The sequence below is a fragment of the Phacochoerus africanus genome, chromosome 15 (assembly GCF_016906955.1).
Source record: "Phacochoerus africanus isolate WHEZ1 chromosome 15, ROS_Pafr_v1, whole genome shotgun sequence".
Lineage (NCBI taxonomy): Eukaryota > Metazoa > Chordata > Mammalia > Artiodactyla > Suidae > Phacochoerus > Phacochoerus africanus.
Genome location: NC_062558.1, coordinates 48,585,272 through 48,599,660, shown reverse-complemented (window position 1 = coordinate 48,599,660; position 14,389 = coordinate 48,585,272). Strand labels below are relative to the sequence as shown.

Genomic DNA, 14,389 nt, shown 5'->3' with positions numbered 1-14,389 from the left:
AGGCTGAGAGCCCAGTCCGCAGGCTACTGTGACAATCCAGGAGAAAGATGCCATCCCAAGGGCAGGGCCAAGATGAGGGGGAGGTGACGGGCTGTGGTCGGATTCTGGGTCAATCCTGAAGGTAGAGCTGACGGTAATGGGTCACAGCACACGGTAATAAGAATGAGAATGGGAGTTCCCGTCGTGGCGCAGTGGTTAACGAATCCGACTAGGAACCATGAGGTAGCGGGTTCGGTCCCTGCCCTTGCTCAGTGGGTTAACGATCCGGCGTTGCCGTGAGCTGTGGTGTAGGTTGCAGATGCGGCTCGGATCCCGCTTTGCTGTGGCTCTGGCGTAGGCCGGTAGCTACAGCTCTGATTCAAACCCCTAGCCTGGGAACCTCCATATGCCGCGGGAGCGGCCCAAGAAATAGCAAACAACAACAAAAAGACAAAAAAAAAAAAGAATGAGAATGACTTCATCTATCTTTTTTCTGTAACCAGCTGACATAATTGATCACGAGAGCAAGGGCAAGAGCTCATTTCCACACGAGCCGGGGCTACAGATTACCTCCCTATGACCTCAGGCCCTCAGAAAACACACTCCTGGTCACAGAGAGACTGGGTGAGGCTAAGGATGACCCTGTTTAACTGCATCACCCTGACTAGAGAAAGAACCCAAGAAGCCAACCCCTCCCCTAAGAAGCCAGCACTTGTAGGAATGCTTATGTAACTGAACGCTCACGTGCCAGTTAAACAGAATAACCTGGGGGCTGTTCAAAAGCTTCTCATAAAAACATGCTAAACACGGTGAGGAGAAGATGAAGTGAGAGGAGCTCTTTCATTCTGGGTAGAGACAGACATGGAAACAACCATGGGACTGGTATGTGCCAAGTGGGCAACTGGGCAACGCATATGGAGCTTGGGGGAAACACACGTGACACCCCCCTGGGAGGACCTGGGGAAGAGCACGGCCACCAGGGAGGGCTGCAAGGAGGAGGTAGTGTTGGTGCTGATCCATGAAGACTGAGTGGCCGTTTGCCAGGCAGAACCAGGGGTGAAACTAAAGGAAAAAGCATATTCTATACAGAGGGACTCGTCTACACGGAGAAATAACCGGTCAAGGATCTTCTGAGAAGCCGTAACAATGCCTGAAATACAAACTATGTTCGTCCAGTAATCCTAACAACAGGTCTTGTCTGCTGAGTGCTCACCGTGCATACCAGACACTGTCCCTAGCATTTTAAGTGAATTATCATCACATTTAACAACCCTCCTCGTGGATGAAGAAACCAAGGTATGCAGTGATTAAGTGACTGGCCGAGGGCCTCATCTTCCTTAGAGGTGGAGTCAGGACTCACGTCCTGAGATTCTGAAGCACTCTTCACATGCGCAGGGCTCTGTGGAAGTGGAGGCGGATGAAGACGCAAAGGCAGGCAGGGGCCAGGTGGGGATTAGCATTACAAACTGGAAAGAACCACTAACAGGCTCCATCTGTGGGCCAGGGTGGGTGATCAGGTTTGCATTTGGAAAAGTCTCATTGATGATAGTGAAGAAGATGGAGCAGAGAGGACAGGAACAGAGCAGGAAGATGATGTGAAGGCTACTGTGATAATTCTGACCAGAAATGGCATGGATCTGAACCGAAGTGATGGCAGTGAGAATGGAGACAATGGTCCAGAGTCAGAGAGGAAGGGTGGTGGCATCAGGGGTGGGGACGATAGCAAGACCTGAGCTCAGCCGTCAGTGATGAAGGATGTCCAAGCAGACAGGCCCATCTGGTCAATGGATCTATGGCTCATGGGCCCAACACAGAGGAGGCCCAGCCAGCAGCCCAGGTGACAGTGTACCCTTTCCCAGTACATGTGCACCAGGGAGCCTCTTGCTCAGAGGCCTCCATGATGATGTCATCTGAGGATTTTCCACAACCGTCTCTGAATAAGGATTCTCTGAAACGTCCCTTTTTTTCCCCAAAGTATATTTTAAAATTCCAAAACTCATCTTCTCTGGAATCATCTGGTCTACCTGAGCTAACTACCCCCAGGCCCGGAACTACTCCACAACAACTCAGGACAGATCCTGGTGCTGGTACCATCTAAAGGCATAATTCCCCTGCCTCAGGTCACGAGGAAACTTGCTCAAAGTGTGGTCCTCTGAGCCCCAGAGCACCCCTCCTTGGTACAACTATCCCAAACAGCCAGGAAGCTCAAACTCTGGATTCCTATGAAATGGCTCCTTCTTTTAGCAAAACAACAGAAACACTGCCTTTATAATATCCTGAAAGCACTTTAAAAGAGCCCAGCAGCTGAGTAACATTTTTAGCCTCCTGAGTGCAGGGACCCAAAATGTATTACTCATCCTCAAACTTTCATTCAATGTGTTTTCTCATTTAAAATGAATGACAGAGGAGTTCCCACCATGGTGCAGTGGAAACAAATCCAACTAGGAACCATGAGGTTGTGGGTTCATTCCCTGGTCTTGCTCAGTGGGTTAAGGATCTGGTGTTGCCATGAGCTGTGGTGTAGGGAGGTTGCAGACGAGGCTCAGATCTGGCTTTGCTGTGGTTCTGGCGTAGGCTGGTGGCTACAGCTCCAATTGGGACTCCTAGTCTGGGAATCTCCATATGCCATGGGTGCAGCCCTAAAAAGGACAAAAGACAAAAAAAAAAAAGGAAAAATTAAAAAAAAATAAAATGAATGACAGAAAGACAGAAGAGGAGCTCCCATCGTGGCTCAGTGGAAACAAATCTGACTAGCATCCATGAGGACATAGGTTCGATCCCTGGCCTTGCTCAGTGGGTCAAAGGATCCAGCATTGCTGTGAGCTGTGGTGTAGGTCACAGACATGGCTTGGATCTGGCGTGGCTGTGGCTGTAGTGCAGGCCAGCGGCTACAGCTCCTGATTTAACCCCTAGCCTGGAACCTCCATATGCCTCGGCTGCAGCCCTAAAAAAAAAAAAAAAAGAAAGAAAGAAAAAAAGAAGAGAAATAAGGAAATAATTTTACTCTTAGGAATTCTCTCACTGCCAGTCCAGCTTCCAAGCCTCAACTATAGGCCTCTAGAAACATCAATGGATGAATCCACCCAGGGATGGAGGAAAACCTCATTAACCAATTTTACACAACTTCACTTTCACTACACCTTCTTTAAGCCATGTTTCAGAAGTGTAAGTTAGCTTATAGAAAACTAAGACATGAAATAGAAGCTCCATTTTCTTCTTTCAGTTCTAATTCTTTTTACACTCATGTCTGTCCTTCGAGGCTTTCTAAAATCTTCCCCCCATCCATCTAAACCCACATTCCCCTACCCCTGTAGAGGCCCTCTGAGCATTTCTGAGCCACGATGTGTGGCTACTGGCTTGAGAGATTAGTCTAATATCTCCGATTCTCCAGGCATTAAGTTGCCTCATATGTAAAATACACTTAACAACGCATTCCCTACTGGGATGATTGGATGAGATAACATATAAATGTATCCAAAAAGCATAAAACCCATATTAATAAAAGTTCCTACTTTCCTCCACTTAGAATCCCTCTCCTTCTAACTCTCCATGTCAAGGGGCCAAATTCTACCCCTTCACATTGGAGGCCAAGTGCCCACTTCTGTAGACAATCATGCCCTGTCTCTTTTCTGATCTCACGGCTGGCACCGCACTGCTCCCTCTGTGTCTCTCCTGATTGTTTCTATGGGCGTGGGCTTGCCCCCAACCACACATGGGACTTAAAGCTCTGGACCCTGGTGTTGCCCTCAACACCCATCTCCTAAGCAGCCCTCAATCATGATTCTCTGACAGACCAATGATAAATGTGCCTTGACCAATACGTTCTTGGCTAAAAACGAAATGTGCAGCCCATTTATAATTCTGTGTATTATAGAGCACTGCTTCTAAATAGGTCACCCAAAAACGTGGCTGGAATGATCCCGAAATAGACGTGGCCCTGCTTTTCTGGCCCCATGCTGTTTCTAGGGGTGAGCCTGCTCTGAACATCCCAGCTCTGTTCCCTCCTGGGTCAGTTACCTGAACCACTGTTGCTAAGCAGGCTGATGGAGAGCTCTTCTGTTCCACTGAAGTTCAAGAAGGACATGCCGTCGCCAGGCTGGCGGGAAGCGCTGTGCCTGCAGAGAACAGAGCCCGGCACCTGGCTTAATGCGGATCATCACCTCTTTTATCTTGCTCACCTGTCTCCCAGGGGTTTTCAGCAAAAACAGGCCTGAATATTTGGACATGCAGGCTGGCAACATCTGGGATCCATATCACGGCTACTGGGCTGTGGGACTTGGGGTGTGTGCGGAGCTCTGGCCTCCTTTCCTGGCACCCCGGCTACCTCCCTCACACCCTACCGGACTGCCTGCCCTCTCTGCCCTAAACCACCCCCTGCCAGCACTGACAGAAGGAGTGTTGAATAGGTCCCAAGTTAATCTGGTAAAAAGAGTGATGCCCTACCTGGATCCCTCACTCATCCCACGGGATATAAGAGTGCTGAAAAAGGGGCAAATGATTGCTCTTTGCAAAGCATTTCCTAAAGCATCACAGGAACAGCAGGCCCAAGGGTAACCCAGGCTCATGCTTGTCAAGGCTTAAATGACTTTCTTCCTACACTGACTCTCTTTGGATGCCATGTGACACATTCAGAACTGGTTCAAAAAGACCTGTTCTATAAACTCAGGCCTTGGTTTCCATTGCTTTTAGCATTAACTTCTTCTAAACCCAACAGGGGAATTTCTCAATGACAAAAATGACACAAGACATAGACTGACTGCCCCAAAATATACAGCATGAGCCACCTGCCCCAGAACTCATTTCAGCCCTTGACTGAGGATTAGCGGGAACTCATGTTTGAGGTTTACAAAGCATGTTTTGGATTAAAGTGGAAGCTAAAGCACAGTTTAGGAAACAGCTCTGAAAAATGTGAGGCTGTTTGCTTCACATTCAGCCCAGTGATGGGGGAAACACCAGCAAAAGAAGGGCCTGGATGCAGGCTATCTCTTAGCATCTTATAAACGTGCCATTTCAGCAGCAGTCTGCTCTGCTCATCATCCCGGTGTCCAGGAGCGTCCTCCTGGCACCTCCCAGGGCCCTGTGCCCAGCCTCACCTCCCGGCGGCTTCGTGGTACGCTAACTCCAGCAGCTCTGCAGAGGAGTGGGTCGGGTCTCTCTGCCCGCTGCCCTGCAGCTCCGCCATATTCTGTCGGGTCTGGTGATGGATCTGGATGGCCTCTCCGGATGGTCCTACCCAGACAGAGATCCACTGAGCATCATTCCCCCGACAGCCAAGGCCCTGCACTTCCTCAACCTCCTCCTTCCTGCTACTGGGACACGGGTGTAGGAGAGCCAGAACGGCAACCCCACCCATGGAGCTCCCAGAAGGGATGTCGCCTCTTCCAAGCAGGACTTATGCTCCTGTGAGCCCTCAGGGTTGTCATCCTGCTGAGCCTAAGCATATTTTGGGAGCCTCTGTGTCACACATATCACCTGAGATATGGTAAAGAAAGATCACAGTATAAGAGGCAGGGGGCCCCTCCCAGGAGGGTTAACACAGCGAAACAAGAAGTAACACATGAGTGAGACACGGATAACTCTGTTAATACCCGAGACGGTAACAGTTCTGACTTCAACAGCAGAGGACGCACAAGTGCAGAATAGACGTGGAATAGGAGATTAAGTCAGAATTTCATGGAAAAAAATGCCTCCTGGAGGATGAGACATTTCAGAACTGAATGTTAAACCAGAGTAGCAGGTATTGAAGAAGGGGGTATCTGGGTGAAACCCCAAATGTGGAGGAGGCAAAATATGGGCAGGAGACCACCACTTCGCCCAGTAAAGAGAACCTCTGAGGATGGGGGTCGGGGGCTTCTTAGAGGGCCAGGTGGGCAGAATATTTAGTAAATATATTTAGTTTTAGTAAAGTATGTGTGATGGGTGGGAGGAGGAAAAGCACAGAAGCGAGAAGAGCTGATGGCCACAGAAGAAACCCCCATAGTTGTCATAAGAGAACTCAAAGGGAACCAGTGGGAATGATGACATGGGGAGATGGGGAGAAAGATGCCAGAAAGAAACAAGTCACCTGACTGATTAGGACACAGATGGGGAAGGTAGACCTCCAATTACAGCCAAAAGAACCAAATTCACTGCTCACCTATTAAACCTTTAACACCAAAAGCAAATATAAAAGAAAATATCTAGATACTTGCAGGCATTCAGGAGGATAGCTCCAGGATAAAACCCTGGCATTTAACATATCTGTTCCTCCGAAGCTCAGTAAGAGCCCATTAAGATGAAGTTTAATTTTAGTCACAGCTTTATAAAACCTCACTGTCATCTTCTTTAGGACAGAATGTAGATCAAAAAGGATGAGCCAGGAGAAATAATAAATTTGGAAAAATTTTTTTCTTTTTTAGTTTTGATGGGTTTTGAACTTTACGTAAATGAAATCATACAGAAAGTTCATACTCTTTTTAGCTGGCCTTCTTTCACTGTTTGTCAATTTAAACATAGTTTGGGATGTGGTTGTAGTTTGTCTTTATGTCTGTAAAGCATCCTATTATAAAAGGAAAACCCAGAGTTCCCGTCGTGGCGCAGTGGTTAACGAATCCGACTAGGAACCATGAGGTTGCGGGTTCGGTCCCTGCCCTTGCTCAGTGGGTTGATGATCCAGCGTTGCCGTGAGCTGTGGTGTAGGTTGCAGATGCGGCTCGGATCCCGCGTTGCTGTGGCTCTGGCGTAGGCCGGTGGCTACAGCTCCGATTCAACCCCTAGCCTGGGAACCTCCATATGCCGCGGGAGCAGCCCAAGAAATAGCAACAACAACAACAACAACAACAAAAAAGACAAAAAAATAAATAAATAAAAATAAAAGGAAAACCCATTTATTTTACGTTTTTCCTCCCAATTTATTTAAACTAAACTAAAAGAAAAAAAAGCCGGGAGTTCCCGTCGTGGCGCAGTGGTTAATGAATCCATGAGGTTGCGGGTTCGGTCCCGGCCCTTGCTCAGTGGGTTAAGGATCCGGCATTGCCCTGAGCTGTGGTGTAGGTTGCAGATGCGGCTCGGATCCCGCGTTGCTGTGGCTCTGGCGTAGGCCAGTGGCTACAGCTCAGATTCGACCCCTAGCCTGGGAACCTCCATATGCCGTGGGAGCGGCCCAAGGAAATAGCAAAAAGACCAAAAAAAAAAAAAAAAAGAAAGAAAGAAAAAAAAGCCCACAGTTCTCCATTTCTCAAAAAAAATTTTCTTTTTTTTTTTTCAGGGCCATACCCATGCCACATGGAAGCCCCTGGACTAGGAGTTGAAGCAGAGCTACAGCTGCCGGCCTACACCACAGCCACAGCAATGGGGGATCTGAGCCAAGTCTTCAACCTACAGCTCACGGCAACACCAGATTCTTAACCCACTGAGCAAGGCCAAGGACCAAAACTGCATCCTCATGAATACTAGTTGGTTTCATAACCCACTGAGCCACAACTGGAACTCCCCCCCAGATTTTCTTTTCAGCTGTCAGAGACCTTGAGAGAAAACAAAGTAACATAACTGGGTATAACCAAGACAGTTAACATCAATATCCAGAGAGAAAGAGGGGAGGAAGGAGTAAGCAATGAGGCACCTTGGTCTCAAGAAAAGAAAGCAAGTGGCAAAGCACAATCCCATTCAAACAGAAAAAAGGAGCTGTTGGGTCTACACAGACAGCTAGACAAAGCCCACTCCCAAGTTGTCCTCAAGGAGCCTTGCAGGAGCCCCAGCAAAAAAGTGGGAGTGGTCACCCTATCTCCAGGGTGGGGATGGGGCTCCATGGGTGCAAACAAGATGAGATCTTTGACCATGGTCATGGGTGACCAGTGCTGGAGCTCCCAGGCTGGACTCTTTTCCAAGGACCCAACTTACCCACAGGAAAAGTGTGCATCCAGCGCCTCCTGTTGGACGTGAGCTTCATGGGCATTCGAGAGGGTGCAAAGGGGTTAATCAGCGCCCGCTGGGGCGTGTATCCCCCAGGTCGAACATGCAGCATGGACTCCGCACTGCCCACGTGGAACCTCCCTGGTGCGCTGGAGTCCCGCTGTGGTGGCTCCATCATGTTCTCCAGGACGTCTGCAGGGCATTGCCAAGGGAGGCACAGAGAGAAAGCACAGGGTCACAGTGAAAGCAGAGCTAGGCAGCATCAACCAAGGCTGATAAGGTTTTCAGAGAGCATATGTGTTAGGGAATGAGGGAAATGAGCAAAATCACCAAATGATAAAGGAATGAAATACTGGGTTTACTTTTCAAGAACTTGGGAGAAGGGTGTTCTGGTTCCTAAATCTGATGGGGAGGCCCACAGATTGCCTGGAGACTCTGGACACGGAGCTGCATGCAATGGCTCAATGCTGGGGACTTGAGCTGTCTCCCTCTGGGATGGGGTAGGGGTATTCTGTACATTGGAGGAACAAGACAAATAGATAGATGGTGGCCAGAAGGGCTGATCCTAGCAGGGACAACCAATGTGCTCATTAGACATGTTTGAGTTTCCTCTGAGGCACACAAGGAAACTGTAGTTTCCAGCCCCTCTTCACTGGGCCAAATAACTGAGTTCCAGCCAACAGAACACAAGAGGAAAGGACATGCTCCAGCTGAAGGCCTGGCCCACAAATATCTCCATGCCTGATCTCCTGTGACAACTCTGGAAACAGTGTTGATGACCATGGCATCCCAGGCTGGAAGGACCCTGGGGCCCTGAGTGACTGAGTGGATCAGAACACCCTCCCATCGATGCAGTAGCCTGGAACATGATTAAGTAATCAAATGTTATTGTGTTAAAAATAAACAAATTATTGCGAGAAAAGACTGAACCAATGGATGCATCCTTGACCAGGCCAAGGAGATGGCATGATATTTAGACTCAGCCTGTCCCATCCAACGGCACACAGGTCCAAACTGCTGAAAGCCACAACCAACTCCCTTGGTGAGTGTCCCACGTTCACAAAGCAATCACCCCAGGTTAGAAAGTGGGTCTAGTAGATGCAAATTCCATGGCATCAAAGAATCTGTCTTGTGCACCATTATCTACTCAATGCCAACCAAAGAACCTGATATATTGTAATATTTAGCTCTTCAAGCCAGCATGCATGCAAGAGGAGAACATTCAAATCTCCATGAAAGCTGTATTTCTCATTGTAAATTAGCGAACTGATGTTCCAATGTACCAAATAAAGAATATAATCTAATTAGTTATCATGGAAATAAAAGGAGCAAACATTTAAAAAAAGATGAATACAGAGTTCCCACTGTGGCTCAGTGGAAATGAATCTGACTAGCATCCATGAGGACACAGGTTTGATCCCTGGCTTTGCTCAGTGGGTTAAGGATCCAGTATTGCCGTGAGCTGTGGTGTAGGTCATAGACATGGCTTGGATCCTGAGTTGCTGTGGCTGTGTTGTAGGCTGGCAGCTACAGCTCTGATTCAACCCCTAGCCTGGGAACCTTCACAAAGACAAAAAAACAAAAAAAGTTGAGTACATGCTTTGAAAAGGATAAGATATAGGACTAAAGGATGAAGAGGGTCAAAAATACAGGTAGAGGAAAAGGGAAATGTTTCCTATGTTAGGCTGGGTGGGCAGATGGTTACAATCTCTAAATGTAACAGAAAAACTTGAAACAAAGGCATGTAGACGGTATTGCTGTATATTGTTCCAGTGGTTTGCTTTTTGGCTTTTCCAATAAACTCCCACATAGCATTAAAGGATGCTGAAGTCAATTCTACTATTCAGTTAATTTTTAGGAAAAATGTTTTCAAAACTACTTGCATTAAGAACAACTTTATTAGGAGTTCCCGTCATAGCTCAGTGGTTAACGAATCCAACTAGGAACCATGAGGTTGCAAGTTCGGTCCCTGGCCTCACTCAGTGGGTTAAGGATCCAGTGTTGCCGCGAGCTGTGGTGTAGGTTGCAGATGCGGTTTGGATCCTGCGTGGCTGTGGCTCTGGCGTAGGCTGGCTACAGCTCCGATTAGACCCCAGCCTGGGAACCTCCACATGCGAGGGAGTGGCCCAAGAAATGGCAAAAAGACCAAAAAAAAAGAGAACAACTTTATCAGAGTTCCATGGTGGGTCATCACAGTGTTATCACTGCTGTGACATGACTTTGATCCCTGGCCCAGGAACTTCCACATGCCACAGGCTTGGCAAAACAAACAAACAAACAAACAAAAAACACCAATGTTATCTTCTCAGAGATCTGGCTATTAGAATAAAGGTTTTTAAAGGACTAATGTTTAGCAGAATTTAACTCTTACTACAGACCCATCTAAGAATATGCTCAGCAAAATGGGAGTATAATTGCCAGGCAAACTTAGAATTTTCAGGTGGGAAAAAGCTAACCTAGAAATCTTCAAAAGCACTAAAAATTTTTTAATGTAGGTGAAATGAGTTTTATGCCATAGTCATGTAATTAAATACCTGCTCCTTTCTCTTTCAGAATTTCCTTTTTATACTTTGAACAGTTTGAAAAAAAAAATCTCTTTTCAAAAATCAAAAGTTCACTGGCCCTTGGCATAGTATATGCAGTGCCTAATGGATAAAAGTGCCCTGCTTGGTCCCCAGGAGCTGCTGGCTCCCCTTTCCAAGTGCTGGTCATAGAAAACACTTTTTACCCTTTGGGACCCTTCCAGGGCAACAGGAGGCAGCTATGTGCACACAACAGTCCTAAATCAGTGATCAGAAGTCAGGAGGGCCATGCTTCCTTTTTTTGTCTTTTTTGGGGTTTTTTTTTTTGCCTTTTCTAGGGCCACTCCCACAGCACATGGAGGTTCCCAGGCTAGGGGTTGAAGCAGAGCTGTAGCTGCCAGCCTACAACACAGCCACAGCAACTCAGGATCCGAGCCGCGTCTGCAACCTACACCACAGCTCATGGCAACGCCGGATCCTTAACCCCACTGAGTGATGCCAGGGACCGAACCTGCAACCTCATGGTTCCTAGTTGGATTTGTTAACCACTGAGCCATGACGGGAACTCCCATGCTTCCATTTATATGACAGTGGGAAGGCATGGCTCTAAAGGGTAGCAGCAGGAAGCCAGTGGTGGGGGAATAGTTCTGTATCTTTTTTATTTTTTGGCCACACCCATGGAATGCGGAAGTCCAGGGCCAGGGATCAAACTGGCGCCATATAGCAGTGACAATGCCAGATCCTTAGCCCACTGAGCCACCAGGGAACTCCCACAGTTCTATATCCTAATTGTGATGCTGGTCATCTAAGTCTACACATGCGATAAAGATAAAACTGCATAGAAACACACACACGCACACATGCATGCATGCACAAGAGCATGCAAAATCAAAGAGTTCTGGAAGTTCCTTCATGGCTCAGAACGTTAAGGATCTGATGTTGCTGCAGCTCTGGTTACAGTTGTGGTGCAGGTTTGATATCTGGTCTGGGAGCTTCTACATGCCTCAGGGGAAGGTGAGGTGAGGCCAAAAAGGTGAGGTGTGGCCAAAAAGAGAAAAAAACAACAAACTGGTGAACACTGAACATGCTCTGTGGATTGTACTGAGGTCAGGTTCCCAGCTTTGATATTTTATTATAGTTATGCAAGATGTTACCATTGGGACACATGAGTGAGAGCTACACAGAACCTCCCAGGAGGTTATTATTATTATTGCAATTTCCCAGGAATCCGTAATTATTTCAAAATAAAAAGTTCTCAAAAAAGGCAGGAAGGGCCTGTATGCTCAAGCTGCAGATGCTGCTGGAATGACAAGAGAAGAGCCAGGAAAAGCAGCACCTGTGCTCCACAGGGCACACAGGCTTCACAGGTAACTTGAAGTGGAATAAAGGATGGAGTTTTAAGTGTGGCTTGAATGAAAATACTAGGGAGATAAGCAAACGCTTTTGACTTTGGGCCTATGAAAATCTCCACCTTAACATGTGGAAAGGTGGACAATTACAGGCATAAGAGAAGAAGGGGTAGAGACAAAAAAAGTTACACACACACACACACGCACACACACAGAGTGCACGGCACCAGCATGGAAATAATTAAGATGTGGGACTTAGAGCCCACACCTGGTCACAGCCCTCCATCCTCTACTGCAGGAAGGAAGCTGTCCCATCCCTGCCCATCCCTGCCCAGCCCTGCCCTCTGACCTCGAGTGCTGGTGTAGCCCAAAGAGCTGCTGACTTCGTACTGGTGCAGGTGGGGGTGAGGGATCATCAGGATGTTGGCGCTCCTGCCCAAGGAGCTGTCGTCGGAAGCCTGGCTCCTCACCTCCTCAGTGGGCAGCGCACGGCCAGGCAGGGAAGGGCTAGATGAGACATCGCAGGAGCTAGCACTCTTTCGACTGTGGCTCCTCCCGCTCACGCACAGACCTGGTGGGTGAGAGACTGATCACCACAAAGCGGGGGGCCAAGGTCCCACCTAGAGTTAAAACTCCTGGACCAACGCCAGCCTGAGCTACTGGGGAGACCAATACCCAGACTCCCAGCATGATCTCTGAGTGGAGATAAGGTAGAAGATCTCTGCCCCCAGCAGCTCAAGACGTCATGGAACAAGGTGGGGTGGGGGGTGGGAAGGGCTGTTGGTCCTCGAATGCCAGAGTCCTTGGATCAGAGCTAAAAATGGGGTAACCAGACATGACAGGATGCGACCCAAGAGCTGCCTGACAAGTCTCCTGGCATAAAACTATTGAACCTAAATCTAACCAAGCCTCCAGAGATAATTGTCAGTTTACAGGAAATTCAGAGGTGGCAGGACAAGTGAAATGTTATAAGGAATAAACAGCCAAACGAAGAAAGCAAGACACTACAGTCACAGGAAAAAGACATCACCATGAATGGCAACATGCATATCTTCTCTAGATCCCAGTTCAAACAAACTGCAAAAACTACACTGTTGAGACAGTTTGGAAATCTGGATAGGGACCGGCTATCCGAGGCTATTAAGGAATTAGTGTTAATTTTGTTACCAGTGACAAGGGTCCTGAGATCATGGGGTTTTTAAAAATTCTTATTTGTTAGAGACACATGCTAAAATATTTACAGCTTTAAAAAAAAAAAAAAGGGAGTTCCCGTCGTGGCGCAGTGGTTAACGAATCCGACTAGGAACCATGAGGTTGCGGGTTCGGTCCCTGCCCTTGCTCAGTGGGTTAACGATCCGGCGTTGCCGTGAGCTGTGGTGTAGGTTGCAGATGCGGCTCGGATCCCGCGTTGCTGTGGCTCTGGCGTAGGCCGGTGGCTACAGCTCCGATTCAACCCCTAGCCTGGGAACCTCCATGTGCCGCGGGAGCGGCCCAAGAAATAGCAGCAACAACAACAACACAAAAAAGACAAAAGACAAAAAAAAAAGTATACCTGAGATCTGTTTTAAAATACTCGAGAGAAATTTAACATGTAGGAGAAGTGACAAAACAAGACTGACAACATGCTGACAACTGTTCATTACACCAACCTCTCTATTTGAATGTTTCCTTAATAAAGATTTAAAAAACAGTATGCCCTTATTAAAACATGAAATTCCCTAAGGGGAAAACCCCTGGAAGCAGTAGAGAGAAGGATCAGAAGGAGAAGCCTGATGGGGAGGCAAAAATTCAGAATGGAAGGGTGAACAACCGCAAAAGGGTGGCCCCTCTGGCATCACAGCCATTCTCTTCCACCTGGAGGGATTTGTTTTAAGTGAGAACTTGAACAGAGCCTGAAAATCCATCAATCCCAAGGGCTCGACTACACATTTCATTATTTCAATGATAAATATCCTAGCCCCAGCATAAGCTCAGCCCAGGGCAGGGATGGAGCACTGGGTCTGTGCCTTCAAGGAGCACATGGCTTGAGTCTCTGAGATACCAGATCGTGCGGTCTTTGATCAGAAAAAAGAAAACCAAGGACCTTGGACAATGAAAGATTCCTAGATACTAAGAAGACAGGCACTGCCAAGCCCAAGGCAGCATCTCTGTGCAGGGGAGCTGCTGTGAACAGCGCTTACTCTGATCGCTAAGCATTTCAGGACTGCACATCAGGATGTGATGAAGGAAAAGGACAGAAGACGAGGATGTGGCCACTAACAGCCCATTTGTCACAACATGAAGAGACAGAGTAGCCTTCCAATCAGCGGTGCTGAGGTAAAGCACCCTTTCCAAATCTCAACAATGTGGAAAATGAACTCATGGTACTTGGCCAACTAGAGGAAAAAAAATAGGCTGGAAAAAAAAAAAATAGGGAGTTTCTGTCATGGCACAGAGGAAACGAATCTGACTAGGAACCATGAGGTTGCGGGTTCGATCCCTGACCTCGCTCAGTGGGTTAAGGATCTGAAGTTGCCTTGAGCTGCAGTGTGGGTCACAGACTTGGCTCAGATCTGGCATTGCTGTGGCTGTGGTGTAGGCCAGCAGTTACAGCTCCTATTTGACCCCTAGCCTGGGAACCTCCATATGCCTCGGGTGCAGCCCCAAAAA

General features: G+C 47.7%; 1 protein-coding gene across 1 annotated transcript in view; it reads right to left on the bottom strand.

Moving 5' to 3' along the window:
* The window catches only part of DEPDC5 (DEP domain containing 5, GATOR1 subcomplex subunit), a 104,092-nt gene that overhangs the window by 47,289 nt on the left and 42,414 nt on the right, over positions 1 to 14,389 (bottom strand). Inside the window, 5 exon segments of the mRNA XM_047760246.1 lie at positions 3,997 to 4,094; positions 5,073 to 5,208; positions 7,858 to 8,061; positions 12,090 to 12,291; positions 12,293 to 12,311. Coding sequence (XP_047616202.1) covers positions 3,997 to 4,094; positions 5,073 to 5,208; positions 7,858 to 8,061; positions 12,090 to 12,291; positions 12,293 to 12,311 — 659 coding nt within the window.